General features: G+C 47.0%; 1 protein-coding gene across 21 annotated transcripts in view; it reads left to right on the forward strand.

The window, feature by feature from the left end:
* MTSS1 (MTSS I-BAR domain containing 1) overlaps positions 1-24117 on the forward strand; it is a 149501-nt gene that overhangs the window by 4221 nt on the left and 121163 nt on the right. For all 21 annotated transcript variants that reach the window (XM_083516686.1, XM_083516675.1, XM_083516680.1 and 18 more), the window contains exon 2: positions 17488-17549. In XM_083516686.1, coding sequence (XP_083372812.1) covers positions 17488-17549 — 62 coding nt within the window. The remainder of the gene's footprint in view (positions 1-17487; positions 17550-24117) is intronic.

Raw genomic sequence — 24117 nt, forward strand, 5'->3', positions numbered from 1 at the left:
TTGTTAGAAGCAGGGGCGGAATGGGGGGGTGGGCGGGTGGCCTCTATCCTTCAGTTCTCTCCAACAGGAAGCAGATAAACCTTGAAAAACTATGCCGGGCTGATACCTGCAGCTGAAAGAGTGCTCATCTGGAACACACCAAAGCTTTATGGGACCGGGCAAAGCTGCGGCTGTGTTTTAAAGGAAATGATCCTTCCTTTGGAGTAGTGGAAACAAGATTTTTTTATAGTGAACACTGCAGAGCAACATGGTGGAAAAAGGAGTGGGGAATCCATCAATTTTGCATTTTACCTGGTTCAGTGAGCCAAAACTTTGCTGACAAATGCCAGAGGGAGGTGTGTTTTAAGCTGTTAACAGCAAACACAATGAAGAGCGCTGTAGCATCTTAAAAGGCTAACAGATTTGTTGTGGCTTATGCCTTTGTGGCTAGGAGCTGGGGATTTGTCAATTTCATTTTCTTGGGAGTTCCTCATTTTTCACCTCTTCAGTTCTCCACATTAGCGCATGTGTTTGCAGACATATATTTTTTCCAAGTCCTCATGAAAATGCACCAGCATTTTAGTGTGAATTTCTCTTGGTGTATGCAATTTTGCCAAATTCACTTATTTTTGCAGAACAGTTTTCCCCAATACAGTGGTACCTCGGGTTACATACGCTTCAGGTTACAGACTCCGCTAACCCAGAAATAGTGCTTCAGGTTAAGAACTTTGCTTCAGGATGAGAACAGAAATCGTGCTCCAGTGGCGCGGCGGCAGCAGGAGGCCCCATAGGCTAAAGTGGTGCTTCGGGTTAAGAACAGTTTCAGGTTAAGTATGGACCTCTGGAACGAATTAAGTGCCGTATTTTTCGCTCTATAACACGCACCCGACCATAACACGCACGTAGTTTCCATGACCTCCTCCTCCCATCTCTTGTATCTTGATTAATAATTGTCACAGCAAATCCTTTCCATAATTCATAATATTCTGTCATTACATTACCTTACTCTGTTTTCATCTTATCTTATAAAAAACCTTAAATCTTAAGACTTAAATCTTATTTTTACCAACTTCTCATAACCATAACCTTTTTACCTAATGTACTATGCATTTTCTATGGTGTTTTCACTAACGTATGCAGTTATAGGTACAATTTTCCCCAGGATTTGCATTTTTGTATGTTACTTGGCTGGAAAACAGCATTGCAGAATTTGGAGAACTGAGAATTTTGAAGGTTGTGTTTCAGTTTCCTTATTGTTCCAGAAAGTGCAAATTAGCTAGGTTCATCTTCACATGCAAATTTAACCAGGTTTCTCCTGCATGCCTGGAGTCCACTTCACCCGATAACTGAACTTGTTTGACTCAACTTGCTGCATCCAAAGTCCGTGCCTGACCCCCTAAATGAAAGTTGCTGCTGTTAATCAATGCCAGTTTAAGCTGTAATCCTTTGCATACATGAGAGCTACCATATTTTTTGCCCTATAGGACGCACCGGCCCATAGGACACACCTAGTTTTTTTTGGGGGGGGGGGAAATAAAGGGGAAAAATTATTCCCCCCCCCCAGGCACGGGGCTGGGGCGGGGGAAACCCGAGCTTCCCCAGCCCCCAGAATGGGTCCGAGAGCGAGGGCGAAGCTGTGCGCAGCTTTGGCCTCGCTCTGGGAGCTTGCCGGGCTGGGGGGATAGCTTCCTGAAACCTGGAGAGCAAGAGGGGTCGGTGCGCACCGACCCCTCTTGCTCTCCAGGCTTCAGCGAAAGCCTGCATTCGCCCCATAGGACGCACACACATTTCCCCTTCATTTTTGGAGGGGAAAAAGTGAGTCCTATAGGGCGAAAAATACGGTAAGTGCTATTGAATTCAGTGGGGCTTCCTTCTAAGTAAATGTGTCACTAGACCGGCTTGATTTCACTTTTCATATAACAGCTTCTTTTGACAAAAACTTGCAAATAGGAGCATGTTTTGAACATGCATACAGATAGCCAGAGAGGGACGCGGGTGGCGCTGTGGGTTAAACCACAGAGCCTAGGACATGCCGATCATAAGGTCGGCGGGTCGAATCCCCGCCACAGGATGAGCTCCCATTGCTCGGTCCCAGCTCCTGCCAACCTAGCAGTTCGAAAGCACTTCAAAGTGCAAGTAGATAAATAGGTACCACTCCGGAGGGAAGGTAAACGGCGTTTCCGTGCGCTGCTCTGGTTTGCCAGAAGCGGCTTTGTCATGCTGGCCACATGACCCGGAAGCTGTACGCCGACTCCCTCGGTCAATAAAGCGAGATAAGCGCCGCAACCCCAGAATTGTCCATGACTGGACTGGTCCCTTTACCTTTACAGATAGCCAACCAGGGTAGTTTAAGCAAAATTATAAAAGTATCACTAAGATTGCAGTCCCCTGTAGGCCAGAGTAAACCCCATGAAAGCAGTGGGACTAAATATCCTCAAAAACAGTGGATTTAAAACACTTGGAAACTTTCTTTGTGGAATTAAAGAAGCAAAAATGCATTCCACCCTAAGGGTCGAAGGAAGACAACATAATCAAAAGATGCAGACTTTTAAAAAAGTTTTCTTAAAAATCCAGCATATAAACATTTTGTCTTATCGGTAGATAACTGGAGATTATCTGCCAATCACCCATTCCCACCACCCTTCTGAGTAATACCCCTCCCCACCTTCTCACTATATAGAAGGATCTGGCAACTTCTGTTTCAGTGTATCTGAAGAAGGGTGCATGCACACGAAAGCTCATACCAAGAACTAACTTAGTTGGTCTTTAAGGTGCTACTGGAAGGAATTTTTTTATTTTGGAGGAGTGGAGTTTAACTTGTAAAAAAAACCACCTGGGAAATATGCTGGAAATTGCTCTTGCAAACTCAACTTAAGGGAAGGTTTTAAAATCATTGCTATTGCTAGCACCTATATAAATATTTCTGTGTTTAGCAGATGTCCTGGAGGGAAGACCACGTGTTCCCGTTTTTATTTGCTGGCTTTTAAAGGAAGCTTAATTGGTTTTCTGCACCCTTGGACTGTGTACTCCTTTTTCCTTTTGATTATCTGGATTGTGGGCCCCCATCCAAAGCCACAGCAAAGAGGTTTTCCTTCCCCCAAAGCACATCTACTTGGCTTGTTGTGTTCCTGCAGCGGGTGGAGCAGGGGCACTGTAGAGACACATGGGGCGTAGTTCTAAACATGTTAAGAGAGTTTTGGTTTTGTGGGGACGAAGTTCCGGATGACGAATTTAGAAACCCCCAAATAAGTTACAGGATTACACGCCTCGGGTGTTGGCTGTGGGCGTATCTCTGACTTCTGGTTCAGCTGCAGGCTTTGAAGCAAGGGCAAATCCTATTGAACGGCTCGTCCTTTTTTTTCCACGCTTCTTGGACACGGTTTTCAAATTGCTCCGGTTTATCCGCCACCTGTTTGCTTCTTGGGAAATAATGGGCAACTTTGCTTTTGTGCAATCGACGTTTCCAGGGCTTTGGGCAACCCATGTGTCAAGAGAGTCCCGGACAGCTTGAACTGCCCATTTGTTGCAATGGCATGTTAAGTCGGGACATTAAGGATCTCAAGATCCTAAAAAAAAGGGGGGGCTGACGTTGTTAACCTGTCACTCCCAAGTTGGAACATTGATTTGCTAATCTCAGAAAACCCCTTGTGTTTTCCCAGATGCCACTGCCCACCAGCTGTCCAAAGCATTGGCCTTCTGTGGCTGCTTTTGGCGCTAAATCTTAAACGTCACCAAATTGCAATTTCAGACATAAGCTAGGGTGGGTCTGCGTTCTGCACCTTAATTCCCTCCTCCCCTGAAATAGTGACATCTGTTGTTCTGTATGCAGGTGTGATATTAAAAGGGGGGGGAGAGACAAAACCAAGGAGCCCCCCCCCCAAGCCTTTCCCGGTCTGGTTCCCGTCTGCTGTTTTGGACTACAGCTCCCATCAGCCCCCGTCAGTGTTAGCTGGGGCTGATGGGAGTTGTAGTCCAGAACGGCAGAAGGGAACGAGCCCGCCTTCAAACAAAGTCCGGAAGCCGTAGTTCTCCTTTTAATGGGCTCGGTATGATTTAAATGCAGTAGTCCTGCTCATTTTAAATTACAGTGGTACCTCGGGTTACATACGCTTCAGGTTACTTACGCTTCAGGTTACAGACTCCGCTAACCCAGAAATAGTACCTCGGGTTAATAACTTTGCTTCAGGATGAGAACAGAAATCGTGCTCCTGCGGCGCGGCGACAGCAGGAGGCCCCATTAGCTAATGTGGTGCTTCAGGTTAAGAACAGTTTCAGGTTAAGTACAGACCTCCGGAACGAATTAAGTACTTAACCCGAGGTGCCACTGTACAGTGGTACCTCTGGATACAAACGGGATCCGTTCCGGAGCTCCGTTCGCATCCAGAAGCAAACGTAACTAGCGATGGCACGTCTGCGCACGCATGCGTCACTTTTCGCTGCTCCTGCTCCTGCGCGTGATGTCATTTTGAGCGTGTGCGCATGCGCAGGCAGTGAAACCTGGAAGTAACCCGCTCCGTTACTTCCGGGTTGCCGCAGAGCGCAACTCGAATGCACTCAACGTGAGGCATATTCAACCCGAGGTATGATTGTAGAGGTTAGCTGTTTTTTCCTGGGGAATCGTGATGGCTGCGCGTTCTCCTAGGCTCTGGGGCAGCTTTTTTTTACTTCATTTGTTTCATAAACATTTCTATACTGATTGATTGTTTTAAAAAAACAAAAACACCTCAAAGCGCACCATTGGATACCAGTTTTGGGGGAACAAGAGCAGGAGAGGAGCTCTTGTCCTCATGCCAAAATTCCATTCCCAGAGGAATTTTGTTGTGGAATCGGGATACTGGACTAGATAAGACCTTTCTTCTGATCCAGCAGGGCTCTTCTTTGTGTTCTTTTGCCTGTTAATAATAATAATAATAATAATAATAATAATAATAATAATAATAGGTGAAATGTTAGTAGAAGTTCCTGGAGAATCCCAGCCCACAGGAAGCGAAGTTTCTGTAGATTGCGTCAAGGGTGGCGCATGACTGACGGATGTCCGTCAGGCTCCCTGGTGGGTCCATGCACAGGGAGTTGTGTGTGTGTGTGCTTATTTGTGAAATGGAGCAAATAACTGCTCCTTTTTTCTTTTTGCAAAGTTGACATTGGCTCCGAGTAAGGAAAGCCCGTCACTTGCAAAAATCACTGAACAGGGGAAGTTAGCTGCTTGATGTGCTGTAACAATCCTTTTGTTTAGTAGGCGTTTTCCTTTCTCCCAAAGGATGTTTAAAGGGCGGAGAGATGATTTTAAGATGAAGGTGTGGCTGCTAATCCAGGATAAGGCTCTGATAAGCATAGGTTTGCGAGCGTATTTTGTAAGGATGAATGAGCGAGGCAGAGAAAGCCACACTCTGCTTAATTGCGTGTGGGCGAAAGAGCAGTTCAAAAGTGTGTTGGCAACAAGTCATTTGCTTAAAACGATTTTGGGGGAGGACCCCAGGATTGTAGTAGTGCTGACTCCGTCCTGAGTGTTTGTGGCTTCATACTCGCTCTTAAATACTGTGGTACCTCGGAAGTCGAATGGAATCCGTTCTGGAACTCTGTTCGACTTCTAAAAGTTTCAAAACCAAGGTGCAGCTTCCGATTGGCTGCAGGAAGCTCCTGCAGCCAATTGGAAGCCGCAGAAGCTGCGTCGGATGTTCGGGTTCCAAAGAGTGTTTGCAAACTGGAACACTCACTTCCGAGTTTGCAGTGTTGGGGAGCCAAAATGTTTGACTTGCAAGGCGTTCAGGATCCAAGGTACAACTGTATTGTTCCTATCTAAAGATGCTTGCTAGGGACGCGGGTGGCACTGTGGGTTAAACCACAGAGCCTAGGACTTGCCGATCAGAAGATCGGTGGTTCGAACCCCCGCGACAGGGTGAGCTCCTGTTGCTTGGTTCCTGCTCCTCCTGCCAACCTAGCAGTTTGAAAGCAGGTCAAAGTGCAAGTAGATAAATAGGTACTGCTCCGGCGGGAAGGTGAATGGCGTTTCCATGCGCTGCTCTGGTTTGCCAGAAGCGGCTTAGTCATGCTGGCCACATGACCCAGAAGCTGTACGCCGGCTCTCTCGGCCTATAGAACGAGATGAGCACGCAACCCCAGAGTCGGTTACGACTGGACCTAGTGGTCAGGGATCCCTTTACCTTTACCTTAAAGATGCTTGCAATTCTGGTGCATGTAGATAGACTATATGGCTATTGAGAGGGGAGTGGGCCAGTAACAATGGAAGTGTGTTCCTCCCAGGGTTGGAGAGTTACAGCACCTGTTGTGGCTGTAGAGACCAATATGGGAGAGAGACATGTTTTGCTGCAGCTGGGGCAGATGAAGGCATCCGGAGTTGGCCACAGGTGAATCTTGTCCCAGAATTGGAACCTTTCAACCTTGATGAGTGGGTTTTTGTTTTCCTTGTACTGTACTGCTAACCGGCCTTTGCGCATGCTGGTTGCAATGGTATGGAGCCTCTCTGTATTAGACCACCTCTTGCAAGTGTGCAGCGAAATGTGAATCTTGCTCTTAGGTTGGCTCTGATCATTGAAAGTTTTCACGAATACTAAGTAGAACTAGAGCAAGAGCAAGTATTCTGCACGAGTATTTATCCACTCTGCAGTTCCTTCCTTTCCCCCCTCCTCTCTCTCTCTCTCTCTCCCTTCCACATGCTTTTTAAGTAGAAGATATTTTTGCCAGCGCATTGTGTTGAGCCCAAATACAGCTGATTGTTCACTTGTTTGAAGACCAACTGGTCTTCTTTGCTCTGCTGTTCTTTGCCATTACAAACAGCTGCACTGTGTTCCTTCTCGGACTTGCAAAGAGGGGAGGTGGGGGAAGAAAGAAAGAAAGAAAAACCCCTCCTGATTTTTATCCTCTGATCTTGAGTGTTGATCTTGGAAACAATCAACCCAGCAGCTGTCAGCACATTGGGGTTTCTTTAAACCTATGGCAGGACTGTGTAAATGGGTAGCTATTTTTAGATTTTAAAGCAGTTGCTCTGAAGGTGGGAGGCAGGCTCCCTAAGGAGGGGGAGACAGCTTCCAGGGGCTGATCTCCACCCCCCACCCCTTCACACACTCTTACTGGCCATTTGCATGATCCAGGAGTGTTCCCTTGTGTTCATCCTTAGAGGTATGGACCAGGAGACAGCTGTTGGGGAACTTTGTACCCCTCAAAGTTTTTGCTCTGATACCTTTTGAAGGTAACGCTTAAAAGAACATGTCACCATCCTCCAGTCTCGGAGACAAGTTCACAAAATCCTTTTGCTACCTGGCACATGAATTGAGCTGTGAGGTGCTGATGATCTGCAAAAGGGACAAAGGGAACAGGAAAGACAGAGAATACAATAATCGGTAGGTTTTCTCTGCTGGTTACCTGGAGGTCACCTTGACTGCAAGGAAAGTGGTTAACTGCAAGCCATTTTGTTTATTTGTCTCAACCAATGGCTTGCTGAGTCTCCCATTGAATCTCTCTCTTCCTGGTGTCTCTCCTATCTGCTGCTCTTGTAGTACCTGCAGTTTTCCCTTTACCTGACCATGTCTGCTACTTCCCCGTTTCCAACCACCCTGTTTTCTTACGGTGAAGCAGCTCTGTGAATCTCCTCCAGGTAACCAGGTGTGTCCCCAACTGAGCTTACATGTGCCCAGGCACCTGAGTGCTGCCTTTTGATGGGACTTGTCATCCAAAAGAGTTGGAGGCTGCCAGGGTCCCATCTGCACTATATGTTTACGATATCTTTATTGTCATTGTCCCATGCAGAACAATGAAATTGAAACACTACATAAAACATTCAAAACCCCCTAAAAACTCTGAAACCCCATTTTAAAACACACTATACTATAGAGACCCCTTATGCTGCGTTTAGAACCAGAATTGCATTTGCGTAGAAACTGTTTCTCAGGCGGCTAGTCCTGGCCTTTATAACCCTATACCTTCTTCCAGAAGGCAGAAGCTGAAAGAGATAATTTCCGGGGTGCGTACTATCTTGTGCTATCTCTGCCGCTATCTTATGGTACCTGACAGCATAGATACTGCTCTAAACATCTATGGCTTCTCCTAAAGAATGCTGGGAAGTGTAGTTCGCTAACAGCACTGGGGGTTGTTGGGAGACCGGTACAGTCATACCTCGAGTTGAATGCGCTTCGGGTTGAGCGTGTTCGAGTTGCGCTCCGCGGCAACCTGGAAGTAACGGAGCGTGTTACTTCCGGGTTTTGCCGCTCACGCATGTGCAGACGCTCAAAATTACGTCACGCGCATGCACGGAAGCAGCGAAACGCGACCTGCACACACACAGACATGACGGTGTGTCTTGCGTTCTGTTCGGGATGCGAATAGGGCTCCGGAACGGATCCCGTTCGCATCCCGAGGTACCACTGTATTTCTCTCAAGGAACCACACTTCCAGAGTTGGGTTAACGGTCGGTCTCTCTTCCCAAGGAATTATGGGAATTCTAGCGCTGTGAGGAGAATCGGGGCCTCCTAACAATTTTCAGCACCCTTAGCAAACCACAGTTCCCAGGATTCTTTGCAGGAGACTGGCATGAGCATGTTTTAACCGTACGGTGCAGATTGGAACTCAGCTGGGCGAAGACGGCTGTGAAATTAGGGTGGAGGCCTTCTGAATCCCTGGAGCTGAGGTGTTGAGTTTGCGCAATATGGCTCGGCTCCTAGAACCAGTCAGGCCCTCAAGATAGCTTCATTGCAAGGGTCATGCAGGGCGACACTATGGGAGATGGTGTAAAGGAGGAGCAATACAGCAGGTTACCCGTTGCTTAGTAGCTGTGTGCAAGAGTCTGACAGCAGACCTATGGAGCTGCCTTAGACCATTAGACATCGTCAATATAGGACCTCCCTACTGCAGACTTGCAGGAGCAGACCCTGGTCTCATGCAGTGGTCTTTCTTGGCCCTGAAATCCTTTTAACTGGAGATTTTGGGGGTTGCCTGCAGCTTTCCTTAGGTGGCGCATGTGCTATGGGCCCTTGCATTTGCCACATGCTTACGCTCAGTGTCGCGAGAGCACATGGCATCAGAACTTAGGAGCCGTGGTGAGTGGCAGGTGTGCAGCGCAGGTGGCAGATCAAGGGGTGGTCTGGCACGCCCAACAATGAGAACCCAGAGCACACATGACACAGCCTTGGAAAGTCACATTGTCATTTGGGAGCCTGTTTGGGCAGTGCTGTTTTAAAAGCTTCCCCCTCTTTCCAGTCAGGCGTGACGCCACAGGTATCGCAGAAAGGTTTTGCGGCGGCGTAGCTCAGCAGGAAATTTGTGCATCGCCGCGGAACAACATTACCAGCTGAGTCAATGTTTAAGGACGAAATGTGTGTATAATTGTGCACTGAATACCATGTAATACAGAACATGCGTTCTTCATTCAGTTCACTCATTCTTCAACTCATTTCTTAGGACGTGGTGCTTCGGAGTAATAAAACCAACAGTGCAAAATAGGCTTGTGTATATAAAAAAAAAATCCTATCTGTTAATTGCAAGTTGGCTGTTGCAAAACGATAGAAACCTTTTGGGCATTTCACAAGTTGGAAAAGTGAACTGAGTGTTCAGATATTAATGAAATAATGGTCTAGCCATTTTAAAGTATTCACTTTATTGCTAGAACCACCCAGGACGTTGGCTTTCCTTGACTTTTCATTATTTAGGCTGCAGTCCTGTGCACACATACCGGGGGTGTAAGTTGCATTGAACACAGCAAGGTTTACTTCTGAGTTAATTATGTATAGAATTGCACCATTAGTGTCTTGCTCACAGCAGTATTCGGGTTTTTAAAATACCTCCGACTGTTTCTTTATGTTACTTTCACAGCCATTCCTTTTCTAGACCCGTCTAATCCCAACAGGAGCTTCACAGAGCAGACAACCAGATTATAGGGCAGAGAACTTCCTGATTCCTGCCGCCAACAAGAAATCTTCATGGGCATTCCTAGGACATGGCTGTCGCAGCTGATGTCTGCTTTGTGTTCATGTTCTATGGTTGCCTTCCATTACAGCAGGTGGCTGGTGGGACAGGAGAGCTTTGCTGTGCTCCAAACTCCTTGCTGGCAAACGACACCACCATGAATTAAAAGCAGTAAGTGGACACCTGCCTAGTGACTTTCTTGGCTGCATGGAACATCTGGCGATTCACTCATGGCCAGTTAATACAAAACAGTGAATGCAACTACCTTTTGGTCCACGTAAACTTGCCTTCAACTTGCCATTTGGAACCTGGAATTTGAGTGGTTGTCCCCACGACTGCTGCACTCGAAGAGTCTTCTCTTGGACATAGGAGGGTTCCATGTGAGATTTGATTCTTAAAGAAGGTCACAAGCAGTTCCTCCAGAGCCACAGCCCAGTGTAAAAGGTAAAGGGACCCCTGACCATTAGGTCCAGTCGTGGCTGACTCTGGGGTTGCAGCTCTCATCTCGCTTTATTGGCCGAGGGAGCTGGCATACAGCTTCCGGGTCATGTGGCCAGCGTGACTAAGCCGCTTCTGGCGAACCAGAGCAGCGCACAGAAACGCCGTTTACCTTCCCGCTGGAGCGGTACCTATTTATCTACTTGCACTTTGATGTGCTTTCGAACTGCTAGGTGGGCAGGAGCAGGGACCGAGCAACGGGAGCTCACCCCGTCACGGGGATTCGAACCGCCGACCTTCTGATCGGCAAGTCCTAGGCTCTGTGGGTTAACCCACAGCGCCACCCGCGTCCCTTACAGCCCAGTGTGCAACCCACTTAGTATGCAGAAGGTCCTAAGTTCAATTGCTGGTGTCTCCAGGTTGGGCTGGTTCTCTGCCTGACACCTTGGAGAGCTTCTCCCTGCCAGAGTCATCATTTCTGAGCTAGGTGGATCATTGGTCTGACTCAGTTTAACGCCGTTCCTTGTGTTCTTTTTTGGGGGGTAATTTTTAGGTGATGCACTCTTCCCTGAGATTGTCCTAGTTGGCCGTGGTATCTTTATTTACACCCAACCTTTCTTCCAGCATGGAACTCTTGGTGGTATACACCAGGCAATTTCTTATCCAGACACTGACTAAACTCACACTTGCTTAGCAAGGTAGCTGCATTGTATATCCCTCAGACCATGGCTTATGCCGTCCGCTGGCAAGGTTAAGTGGAAAGGATGCACCTTGGATTTTCTGAAAACAGGTGTTTAATGAGTATAGTTGGGGTTGGGACATCAGAAATGACTTTCTCATAGCTCTTGCATCCAGTAGAACCTAGGTACAGTGGTACCTCGGGTTAAATACTTAATTCGTTCCGGAGGTCCATTCTTAACCTGAAGCACCACTTTAGCTAATGGGGCCTCCTGCTGCTCCTGCAAGATTTCTGTTCTCATCCTGAAGCAAAGTTCTTAACCCGAGGTACTATTTCTGGGTTAGCAGAGTCTGTAATCTGAAGTGTATGTAACCTGAAGTGTATGTAACCCGAGGTACCACTGTACTTGAGCTGAAATTCAAATTTATTTCAGGCACGCGACCCTGTGCATGTTTACTCAGAAGCAACTGTGCTCAGTGGGGCTTATTCCAAACATTAAGAATACAGCTTAGATTTAGGATCTGAATCTTTCTCAAATTACTCTCTCTGTGTTTTCAGCTGTGGTTATCTCCCTGGAAAAGGCAGATGCGATTTTCGCATTGAACTGCTCATCCAAGAGAAAGGAACATAGTGTTTTGCAAGGGTTGTGGGTTGTGTGCTCAGAGCTGCAGCTCTTTCTACAGATTGGGCAGGGGAATGCTGTGGCGTTTGCCCTTTGTAGCTGCGGACCTCTGGCTTGCCAACTGGCCTTTCCCCTTATCGACTGAAATGTTTGTGCAACAGATGTCACTCTGGTTCATTGAACCATCCTGTTGGCCACTGGAGCGGAGCATACCCTGACATGTCACTGGTCAAGGTTCCTTCTTAGCACATCATTCAGGTTATGCTGCCGATGGGCCCATGAGTTTCAGTTTTGTGCAGCAGAATTTCGCATCTGATCAGTGCGCTTGGGCAGTACAGCTGGAAACTGAATCCTGGAAGTTTGGCTGCAAATAACAAATGAATGCCCCAAAAGGGCATTTGTGAAGAGTGAGGATGGTACAGAGAGAAGCATTGCTAATTAGCCAGATCTTAACGATCTAGACTTGTGCCCTTTGGTTACTTTCCTGACTTGGAGGATGCAAAGTCAAAAAATAAATAAACTCACTGGGTTTGATCACATGCATGCTAGTGAAGACCTTGTAGTGCGTATGGGTGTGAATGGAACCACATGTGCTTCTTAAAAGGGGGTTCACAGCCATAAATGGTGCTGTTTCGCAGGATGCACATTCATTGAGATGATATAAATATGTTGATATTGCAGCTGCTGCAGAGAGTTATCCAGCTGAGGGTGGAGTCTCAGTCTCTTTCCTCCTTCGGTTGTGTACCACCTGTTAGCTTTGCTGCGAGGGTGTGATGCTCTGTTGACAACCCAATGGGGCAGAGGAGTCTTAGTAGACCACAGGCTTAACACAAGTCCACAGTGCGATACGGCAGCTAATAAAAGCTAATGCTATTCTAGGCTGCATCAACAGAAGTATAGTGTCCCAAGTAATAGTCCCACTGTGTTCCGCCTTGGTCAAACCACACCTGGAATACTGTGTCCAGTTCTGGACCCAACAATTTAAGAAGGGTGTTAAAAACCTTGAACGTGTGCAGAGGAAGGCAACCAAGATAAGGAGACCAAAGGGTTGGAAACCAAGTCTTACGAGGAATGGGTTGGATATGTTTAACCTGAAGAAGAGGAGTTATGATAGCCATCTTCAAATATCGCTTGGAAGTGACTCCAAGTTCTAAGTAGGGAGATTCCAACTGAACATCAGGAAGAACTTATGGATAGTAAGAGCTGTTCGACAGTGGAATGGTCTCCCTTGGCAGGTTGTGGACTCTCCTCCTTTGGAGGTTTTTAAGCAGAGGTTGGATGGCCATCAGCCATGGATGCTTCAGTTGAGATGACAGCATTGCTGGGGGTTGAGGTGAAAGACACTTGGGGTCCCTTCCAACTTTTAAGATTCTATGAACTCTGTATGGGCCCTGTGTTCGTGTGTGTATATGTATCCGTAAGGGAGGCACATAAAAAACTTTGTTCTATGAAGGTAACCAGATAGACAGGAAATCTGAGGATGACTGAATGAATTGCTGTTTTGTTTGGATGCTATGTTATAAGAGGTGGGGTAGAGGCTGGGAGCGAAGTCTCTTGCGACTTGCATACTTCATTGGCATTGCAAAATCATCAAGAGTTGACAGATCTCTTGCTGAGCCTGGAGCTTTCTTGGACCAGTTTCACGATCACCTAAATGTGATTGGTCTTTGACAAAATGGTGTCTGTTTTAATAGGTCCCCGGGCTGGCGTCTCTTGGGAAGTGTGGAGTGATGCAAATTGCCCCAGAGCACTCTATAAGTGGTTTACAAAAAGAAAGAAACAATAAAATTATTAGTCTAAAAAAACCCAGGGGAAAACAAGTATTAAAAACATTCAGCAATACTAAAGGTAAGCTAAAATAGGCTAAAAAAACCAGATGAAAAATGCAATTCGGCATTCTGTGTGTTTCGGTAGGCTGTGAGGCAGTGTGGTGTAGTGGTTAGAGTGCCTACCTCACAGGGTTCTTGTGAGGATAAAACGTAGAGGTGGCACTCCTTGGAGGAAAGGTGCGAGGTAAATGAAATAATAAAAATATAATAATGGTGGCAGGGAGTTTTGAATTGTGGGTGCAGCCTGCCACACTAAAAGAGAGATTTATTTATTTTTTAAAAGTGCAGAATGAGTGTTAAACCATGCCAGTTCCACATACCAAAGTTGTTTTGGGTAAGGCAATCTTTCAAATTAACTGGTTGATAATCCCACACAGGCCTCTTCCTTTACGTAAAAAACTGTACTAAGGGTCCTTTCCATGTGGTTTTCAAACTTGGAGGTGACATTCTCACCAGTAGGCTAATGGTTTGTGAACTTCATTAGTGCAAAGGTGACAAAAGCACAGCTTCAGCTAGCCAAAATTAAATTAAATAATGGGACACTCTGCTGCTGGGGCAGTTCGTCCAGTCACAGCGAGTACCAGAAAGCAGCGTCTGGGTGCTCTTGACAAAACGAGCACATTTAATTCCGACTTAAAATGACATGTCTGTACAGGGCAGTGTTCAGCGGCTGCACCCCATCAGTGCAGAGATCTCGGCTTGCACAGTACAAATTTTCCCTCTCTTCCTTCCCCACCCTGTGTGTATCCCACGCTCTCTGCAAATCTGCTCTAGGGGGTTGGGAGAACCCCTAAAAACGGGGGGGGGGTGCATGGCGTGAGGAGCAGGGAAGAGTGTTCCATTGCATAAGTGGGAAATACTTGCGCCGATGGAATGAGAGACTTGGTGCTACGTTGAAACCCACCCATGGTATCAGCCTCCCATCTTAAAATGCTCTTTCTCAGACAGGTGAACTAAGGCTTTAGTCTACACTCCTTACCTGGGAGCAAATCCTGTTGAACTGAAATGGGGGTTGCATCTGAGTAGACACTTTCTGATGGTGAGGGCTCTTTGAACTGTGGAACGGACTCCCTTGGTCAGCTCTCCTTCCGGGGGGGGGGGGGTTTGAAGCAGAGGTTGGATGGACACCTGTCAGAGATACTTTAGTTGAGATTCCTGCATTGCATGGGGTTGTTAATCCTTGTGGTCCCTTCCAACTCCACGTTTCTGTGCACACGATTGCACTGTGACGCATCTTCAGAGCAGCAGCCGGGTTTTGTTTTTACATTTCAAAGTACAGTCATGCTTCGGGTTACAGACGCTTCGGGTTGTGTGATTTCGGGTTGCGCACCGCGCTGAACCCGGAAGTACCGGAACGGGTTACTACTGGGTTTCGGCACATCTGCAGAAGCACCAAATTGCACTTTGCGCATGCGCAGAAGTGCCGAATCGCGACCCACGCGTGTGCCTCCCGCACGGATCACGTTCACAACTCGAACGTCCACTGTATCTAATACTTCGCTTTCCTACAAAATATTGGCTCCCGAAGCAGCTTAAAAGTACCAGTGGCCTGTGTTGCACCCAGCGGTGGGCAGGCTGAGAGAGAATCCTACCTGCCTCTTACTCTGCCTTTCTCAGCAATGGCAAAAGGGATTTAAAAAAATAAGAATTATTATTGCATGATATGCTCAGTCTCGGTTGCCTTGCGTTTGGCAGCGTGATTTCCCCCAGCCGAAATGGATCACGTCATCGGCAGTAGCCCTGCATTTGAACGCATGCATGAGAGCATTTGAACGATGATATATCTGCTTCACAAGCTGGGATTTGAATGAGTCTTTTGCCTGTGCACTCACAGCTCCCTTTGTGCGAGTCAGCAAGCCAACCAGGAAGTCTTCAGGTAACTCTAGTTCCTGTTCCATCCAAACCAGGAAGCTATGGTTAGCAGGCTTTGCAAGAAGCCAGGGTAGTGTTCCTAAGCTGTTCATCATATTTTTTTGCAGTTCAGTTCTATTTCGTCCAAAGCTACGGAAGACTTCCTGGTGGATTTGCCCCTTCGCATAAAGGTGCCAAAGACTGGTTCATACCTCTGCTCATTAAGCAGGGAGCAGATAATCTGCGTGTATGATGCTGCCACAGCGGTGGGCAATGTGCGGCCCTCTGCATAAGTTTACGCGGCCCTTGGCTTCTTTGGCCCCGCCCATTTCGGATCCTGGCCCTGCCCTCGACTGGCTTCAACCTTGGCCTGCGGTTAACTGAGGCTGTGTAGGTCTGGATAGGTTTGGGGGCCTGGGGAATCACCTCATGTAGGCCGCCTTGGGTTTCATGACGGAAGAAAGGAAACGAATAAAGCGAAATAGCTGCGGCCTTCAACAAATTACCCTCGAGGGAAGGTGGCCCTCAACCAAAAATCACCCCCCTGTCCTGAACTATATAGCCAATGTTATGAAAATCTTGGCCTATACAAATGGACTGAAACCACTGTATTGCCCTTTGGTATGTACAGTGGGACCTCTGGTTGTGAACGGGATCCGTTCCGGAGCCCCATTCGCATCGCGAACAGAACGCAAGACGCGCCATCGCATCTGTGCGTGCGCGGGTTGCGGGTCGCCGCTTCTGCACATGCGCGTGACATCATTTTGCATGTCTGCGCATGTGCGAGTGGCGAAACCCGGAAGTAACCCTTTCCAGTACTTCCGGGTCGTCGACCTGAAGAAATGTAACATGAAGCAAACGTAACATGAGGTATTTGAGCTCTCTTGTGGAAAATTCCATGGCTGAAATGATTCCTGTTAATCAGTAACTGTTATTTATGTTGTTGAGAAATCAGCTACTTTTCCATTCCAGCCAGTCAAGAGTTTTTTATGCTGCTTGGAAGTTTTTATTTTTAAAACTGCCATCACCTGGTGCGATGTGGGCCGCCAGTGGCGACTTATTTCTCCCATTTGACCAACCTGAATCAACACAGGGTGCAGTGTTAGAAATTAGCCAGGTGCCAGGTGCGTTTTTCTACTAGCGTGGGTGCAGTTGCAGCTACATGGAGATGACTGGGTGCAGGGTTGGCGGCCGCAGTTTAAAAACCTCCGCCTTAGTAAAGGTAAAGGGACCCCTGACCATTAGGTCCAGTTATGACCGACTCTAGAGTTGCGGCGCTCATCTCGCTTTATTGGCCGAGGGAGCCGGCATACAGCTGCCTTAGTCCATAGTTAATACCATTTCCATTTCCGCTGTGTGTGTTTCTCCTCCTTGCATGCTGGGACCAGTGAATTGTTGTTAGAGCAAGCAACAGTCGATCATAGAATCGCGGAATTGTAGCGTTGGAAGGGAACCCCAAGGGTCATCTAGTCCAACCCCCTGGCGAATAGACATTCCGTCGTGGCGACCGTAAACCTAGGTTTAAGGTGCCACTTGGCACCTAGCTTATACATGCTAGCGAGACTGAATGTCCTACGGGGAGATCGTAGAAAAGACAAAACGGTATCTGAATTTTGCTGAGTGATTTTATTGCACCAAACCTTACTGGAATTGTGTCTGTATGCCAATAAGGGTTTGAGAATTGAGAATACTGCCGTCACCGTAGTTGAACCTTAAAGTCTTTGTGTGAGCACAGAGCTCGTTTTCACTAAGCACCTTGCGACATTATGAGAAATGGTGTGTTTTTTAAAGGATTGCTTAGCTCGCAAACCAGCCCTAGGTTTGAATTAGAACCAGCATGGGGCTGTTGGTTTACTCTCTCCTGCCTTCCATTCCCAAGGGCTCTGAGGAATTTACATTGCAAAACTTCTGAAGACCTCACTGAGGTTCCTGTCTGATGCCAAATGGGCAATGGCACTTTGTTTTCACTGCAACTCTGTGCTTTCCCTTGTTGACAGCTGCATTGAGTCTTTGCGAGGAGGAGGGGGGGTATAAATGTTTTAAATAAATGCATGGTTAAGAGTGTGGCTGAGCTTGTAGCTTCTGCCACACCCAATTAGCTTTTTACAAAGCTTTTAAAAAACCTGATCAAATTGAAGTTATTTCATTCTGCATTTTTGTTTTCTCTCTTCCAGGGAAGCTATCCGGTTTGGGAAGATTTCATAAACAAAGCTGGGAAGTTGCAGTCTCAGCTTAGGTAAGCTAAACCCTCGTTCCTCTCTTTCTGTTAGAGTTGCTCCTTTAATCTACTAAGATGTCTGCACTTCAAATAAGCTTGGACTTGGAGTGCAGATAGTTTGCTGGCTCTCTGCAAATGATGGTTTGCAAATCTGGAGACAGTTCCCATAACACACACTCATTTCCCCCTTTCTCCTCCCCATTTGCCGAGCAAATTCCCCTTGCCTTGTTCCGTAATTTGGAGTCAAACCTTCAGAGCCTTGGACCATGAATGAAAATTTGAACCCTTGGTTTGATGTAAATTAGGAAGCGATAGTTACTCGGGAAGCTTGTGTTAACCGTGGTAAATATTGTGCACAAGAGAGAGGAACCTGCGGCTCTCCAGGGGGTGTTGGACTCCAACTCCTATCAGCCCCAACCAGCATGGCCAATGGTCTGGGAAGATGGGAGTTGGAGTCCCAGCAACATTTGTAGGACCACGGCTTCCCCAGCCCTGATGTACAATTTTGAACCATGGGCATAGGCAAAGTGAAAGGAGAGTTCGCCTGAGATCGTAAATGGGGAAGTAACATCCATTCCCATGGCTAGCTTTATGATTTGCAAACTGTTGTTTCCAGAGAACCAGTGTGAAGTCTGCAATGTGCACATAGCAATTAGAATCATAGAATCATAGAGCTGGAAGAGACCACAAGGGCCATCGAGTCCAACCCCCTGCCAAGCAGGAAACACCATCAGAGCACTCCTGACATATGGTTGTCAAGCCTCTGCTTAAAGACCTCCAAAGTAGGAGACTCCACCACACTCCTTGGCAGCAAATCCCACTGTCAAACAGCTCTTACTGTCAGGAAGTTCTTCCTAATGTTTAGGTGGAATCTTCTTTCTTGTAGTTTGGATCCATTGCTCCGTGTCCGCTTCTCTGGAGCAGCAGAAAACAACCTTTCTCCCTCCTCTATGTGACATCCTTTTATATATTTGAACATGGCTATCATATCACCCCTTAACCTCCTCTTCTCCAGGCTAAACATGCCCAGCTCCCTTAGCCGTTCCTCATAAGGCATCGTTTCCAGGCCTTTGACCATTTTGGTTGCCCTCCTCTGGACACGTTCCAGTTTGTCAGTGTCCTTCTTGAACTGTGGTGCCCAGAACTGGACACAGTACTCCAGGTGAGGTCTGACCAGAGCAGAATACAGTGGCACTATTACTTCCCTTGATCTAGATGCTATACTCCTATTGATGCAGCCCAGAATTGCATTGGCTTTTTTAGCTGCCGCGTCACACTGTTGGCTCATGTCAAGTTTGTGGTCAACCAAGACTCCTAGATCCTTTTCACATGTACTGCTCTCAAGCCAGGTGTTAGATTCATTTCAGTATTCTAGAGTCACTGTGCACGGCCCTCCCTGTGCCACAGCAAATGCTCTCCAAAATACAGATGTCATCTGGGTGTGGTCTTTTCAGAAACCCAGTCCTCCCATTGTCTGTTAGTATAATTTGGAGGAAATGTCAAGCAGACATTTCAAACTCTTCTTACTGGCAGGTACTAAAAGTGAGTAGCATATTCCTCTTATTCTGCACTTCCTTCCTCCAGTGGCTTTGCTTCAGGCCCCACCCTCGATCTGGATTTTGCATTTTTGATCTGGATATTATTTATTTATTTATTTATTTTTATTTTTTTGCAAATCCTCATCTAGACATTTTCTCCATAGCCTGCTTGGAAGAGAGGAAACCGAAAGCATTTTGCAGAGACGGTGCAGGTAGACCCCGCAAATTGGTGCTTGCATTCTGTTTGCAAGTTGGTGCAGCAGTTCAGGTTTAGTAAAGCTGTCCTTATTTACATGCAGATTTGTTGAAGTTTCCGCAGGGAGGAACAGTGTTGTTCTGTTCTGTTCTTGTTTGATACAGGAAGCTTAGATTGGGCAGTTTATCTTTGACAATAAAATTACTCAGGAGCTCAGCTTTCTACTTGCTCGTGTCTCTGCAAAGTTGGGAGTGCGGTTAGCCTAAGAATCGGCCGAATTCTGTTTATTTAACAAGTGAATAACAATCTGGTTTGTCTTGTTTTCTGCTTCGCCGTTGTTGATAATGCCTAAATAACCAGAAATGAGTATGCTAAATCTAGAGGGTATTTGGTTAACTGACTTCATTCCGCACATCTCACTTAGCCTTTCTTGAAGCAGAAGGATAGTGTTGACATTCATTCTTCTCTCTTTCCCTTTGTTAAGGGCTCCCATCTCTGTACGGTTCATACCTATACTATTGATCAGCTGCTGGAGGAGAAGATGGGGAGGGGGCTGCAGTTTCCTTGCAGCTGAGCTGCACTCTGTCCTTTTATACCCTTGTTTCTTCGGCAGTGTGCCGTGAACAGTGGATGAAAACCTTCCCCACGAGAGCAACTTGCTTGGCATTCCGAGTCCTCTCTTGCTGTGAACCATTTTCCCTACAGCAGATCTTGGCTAACGATTTCTTGATTCTCCAGTGGCTGCAAACGGAGGGGGTTTTATGTGTGTCTTAAAAGTCTTCAGCTGACCTATGAAACACTGTGCATCTTAACCTTTCTATGTGGCTGTTTAGTGCCCAGGAGTGCTGGTGGTCTGAGGCTGTAACTTTGCTTTTAGTAGTAAATAAGAGATTTTTCATCCCTGCGATTCTCTGCTGCGCAAAGTGATTTTGGAAGGAGGGAGGGGGTGTTTTTGCAGGGGAGAAACAACAGGCAGGGCAGGAGGTGCTTAACCCTTGGTCGTCGCCCCTGCTGCTTTCCCCCGCGCAACACCTTTTCCTGGCTGTGTTTTGTCTTTAGGGTGGGATTCTGGGGTGTGTTTGCAAGCTCTGGGGGGAAATTGTGTGTGCATACGTGTGGAAGGGGCAGAAATTGCAACAGAAAACTCCTGGATAGAGAAGACCTTCCCTTCTGCAGGTTGATTCTCCATTGCAGATGTCAAGGCCTCTACACCATTAACTGATGTTGGCAAGCATGGGGTTGCCCGCCACAGACAGGTTCCATCTTGAAGAATTCTTCATTTTGAACCTGTGTTTAGTTCATTTCTCTCCTGCTGCTGTGCCCTTGTTTTTAGTTTCTCCCCAAAGTCATGTCCCAGATTCCTTTTTAAAATTTAAATCTGAATATGCAATTAATTTAGAGAAGGAAGCACTTCAGCACAAGTTTTTGAGGTGAGCAGGGTCCTTAAGACCTACTTATTCATGAAGTGCCGGCTATATTTAGGAAGCTCGGATTTACATTTTGTTTCTTGCTGAGAGTAAGAATCTGGGGACCTGCTGCTACTGGATGCATGCTTGGAAAAGGGAATAAAAAGGCCATTGTGTTTGCAAGCCAAGGCAGCTTCCTAGGCGTTTTGTGTGGAAGGAATGCTTGGCCAAGCTACATCATCCTCAGACTTCTGTGATGAATCTGTACATCTTAAGACTGAAAGTGATGGGGGTGTGTGACTGTTTGAATGCTCCTCCAGCTGTTGTCCCTGTGCATTGAACTATCATGTCAGGCTAGAACATTCTCCCCAGGCTAGTTATGAATATATATAACGAGGGAGTCATATTTTTTGAGCAGGCTTCCTCAACCTCTGCCCTCCAGATGTTTTTGGCCTACAACTCCCATGACCCCTAGCTAGCAGGACCAGTGGTCAGGGATGATGGGAATTGTAGTCTCAAAACATCTGGAGGGCCGAGGTTGAGGAAGCCTGTTTTTGAGGGTTATCTTATCTGAATTTTGAAGTGGTCCAGCCCAGCAACAGATGTATCCTTGTGTGATACTGCTGATCGTGTTTTTTTGGTTAGAAGAACCACTGATACGACATGCCCTTTTTTTAAAAAAAAAAAAAGCAGGGAGGAGAGGAAGTCCAGCTGAACTCTCTTCCCCCTTCCATTTTTTAGTTGGAACATTCAAAGCTAAGCCTGCATTATTTTCCAGTGTGGTGTAGTGGTTAAGAGCGGTAGACTCGTAATCTGGTGAACCGGGTTCGCGTCTCCGCTCCTCCACATGCAGCTGCTGGGTGACCTTGGGCCAGTCTCACTTCTTTGAAGTCTCTCAGCCCCACTCACCTCACAGAGTGTTTGTTGTGGGGGAGGAAGGGAAAGGAGAATGTTGGCCGCTTTGAGACTCCTTAAAGGGAGTGAAAGGCGGGATATCAAATCCAAACTCCTTCTTCTTCTTCTTCTTCCCTGTTGAGGTGCACATGGTCTCCGAATGCAAACACACGCACATCAGCTTCTTAGAAGTGTAGAGTTGGAAGGGACACCCAGGGTAATTAGTCCAAACCCCTGAAATGCAGGAACGGAGAAACTGTGTGCAGGCCATCCAGTGTCGGGTGATCTAGGGTGGACTCAAGCTATACTTGTGCTCTTACGAAATGGTGCCCTTCTAGAGATGTGGAGAGGTGGTGAATCCATAGGAAAAAATGGGAGAAAAGGACCCTCAAAAATATTTTCCCCACAGGCCTTCACATCTCTCGTACCCCCCTCCTCCTGCAAATTAATATGAGTGCAATAAAGCAGGAAGTTTCCCAGTGCAAGCACCATTGAAGGCTTGTGCATTTCTTCCAACAGGGCTTGCATTGGAGAATGACCTTGCAGGTGGCATTGCATGGGCTAGAATGCTCTGGCATTCCATGTTGATGCGCCCAGATTCACCTGCATGAAGCAGCTGTTGCCCCTTGCCCCATGGTAGGGCCACCTCCTGGGATACTCTAAATGTAAAGTGGAGGCCCTATAAGCTTTAGAATACCTGAAGCCGGTCTATAGGGATGCGGGTGGCGCTGTGGGTTAAACCACAGAGCCTAGGACTTGCCGATCAGAAGGTCGGCGGTTCGAATCCCCGTGACGGGGTGAGCTCCCGTTGCTCGGTCCCTGCTCCTGCCAACCTAGCAGTTCGAAAGCACGTGAAAGTGCAAGTAGATAAATAGGTACCGCTCCGGCGGGAAGGTAAAGGGCGTTTCCATGCACTACTCTGGTTCACCAGAAGCAGCTTAGTCATGCTGGCCACATGACCCAGAAGCTGTATGCCGGCTCCCTTGGCCAATAAAGCGAGATGAGCGCCGCAGCCCCAGAGTTGGCCACGACTCGACCTAATGGTCAGGGGTCCCTTTACCTGAAGCCGCTCTGCAGTGTGAGCAAACAGATCTTTCCCTGCCAGGGATTTGCGCCAGGCTCATAGGCTCCTGAAGGGCTAGTCTGCTCCCTGTCTGTACCCAGCACTGTGCCACTGCTTTGCCTGACGTGAGACTAGTGGGCTTTTGCATACATTTTGCTAGATACCGCTTCACCTGTGGTGTGAGAGATAAGCCAGCATTGATCAAACGAGTACTGGGCCCATTGTGCAGGAGTCTGGTCAGAATGCTGCCCTTTCCTGTTGTTGTATTGCTTAATGCACAGCACTCAGCTTGTTCTTTTTATCCTCAGAAGAGATCTACGAGGTCTAAGCCTTATCCTCAAAGGCTGTTTTTTCCAGCTTTGCTAGACTGACCATTTATTTCTGGGAGTAGTAGTGTCAATAGCCTTCCTTTCTGTTTTAAGAGACAGAAACTTGCTCCGTAACTTTGCGCCTGGAACATCCATAGATGGCCGAGAAGCAGGTGCTGGAGATAGTATAGTAATTTCGCCTTTAGGTCAGGAATTTACGAACCAACAGCATTGGGAGAGGATCGCGTTGAGTCTTCAGGGTACAGCTTAAAGCAGTGCCTAGCCATTGCGGTGCCTCCTGCACAATGTTGAACTACAGTTCCCAGCACCAGCACCCTGCTGACTGATGGGAGTTGGAGTCAGGCAACATCTGGAGGGCACAGGTTGGCTATCTATGGCTCCAAGTATCATTTACAGTAACCCCTTCCCTGCACCATTTAAAAGCTTGAGAATTGTTTCTCTCCCTCTGTGTATTAAAGCACACATTCAAACATGATAAAATATGGTTTAGTTGTCAAACATGCCACTCAAATCCAGTAATTGCTTGGATTTGTAATTCTGTGTTCTTCCTTCTCTCTTCTGTCCAACGACTGTTTCATACTCTACATGAGTTTTTTAATTCAAGTGTAGACTTGGCTGGAAGTTGGGCTGATGTCGCCGCAAAACTCACATGATTCTTGCATTCATGCCAAGATTTTAGGTGCTGCTCTTCTTAGATGTACACCTCCCAAAAACTAACATGTGCAGAGGATGCTGTTGATAATAGTTCTTCACTGCATATCAGAATAATTATTTACCTTCCTTCATTCTTCAGAGCAGAAACGTTGAACCTGTAGCCCTCTAGATTTGTTCTTGGATTCCGAACTCTCCACCAGCTCCTGACAAGATGGCCGGTGTTCAGGGATGATGGGAGACTGCCTTTCCAGATGAACTACATATCCCATCATCCCTGCCCATTGGCTGTGCTGGCTGGGATGAATAGGAGATGTAGTTCAGCAACAGATTAGAAGGTTTAGAGGTCCTCCCTCTCTCCTTTAGAAGCACCACGTGTCTTTTTGTTGTTGTTCAAGTAAACTCTGTAAGAAAATAGGAGAAAAGCAAGTTTTCTGTGGTGCCATCAAAAGCAAGAAAGTGATTTAGGGTACAGTCATACCTCATGTTACCTTTTTTTCAGGTTGCGT

Source organism: Podarcis liolepis, assembly GCF_965112155.1.
Source record: "Podarcis liolepis genome assembly, chromosome: 8".
NCBI classification, from domain to species: domain Eukaryota; kingdom Metazoa; phylum Chordata; class Lepidosauria; order Squamata; family Lacertidae; genus Podarcis; species Podarcis liolepis.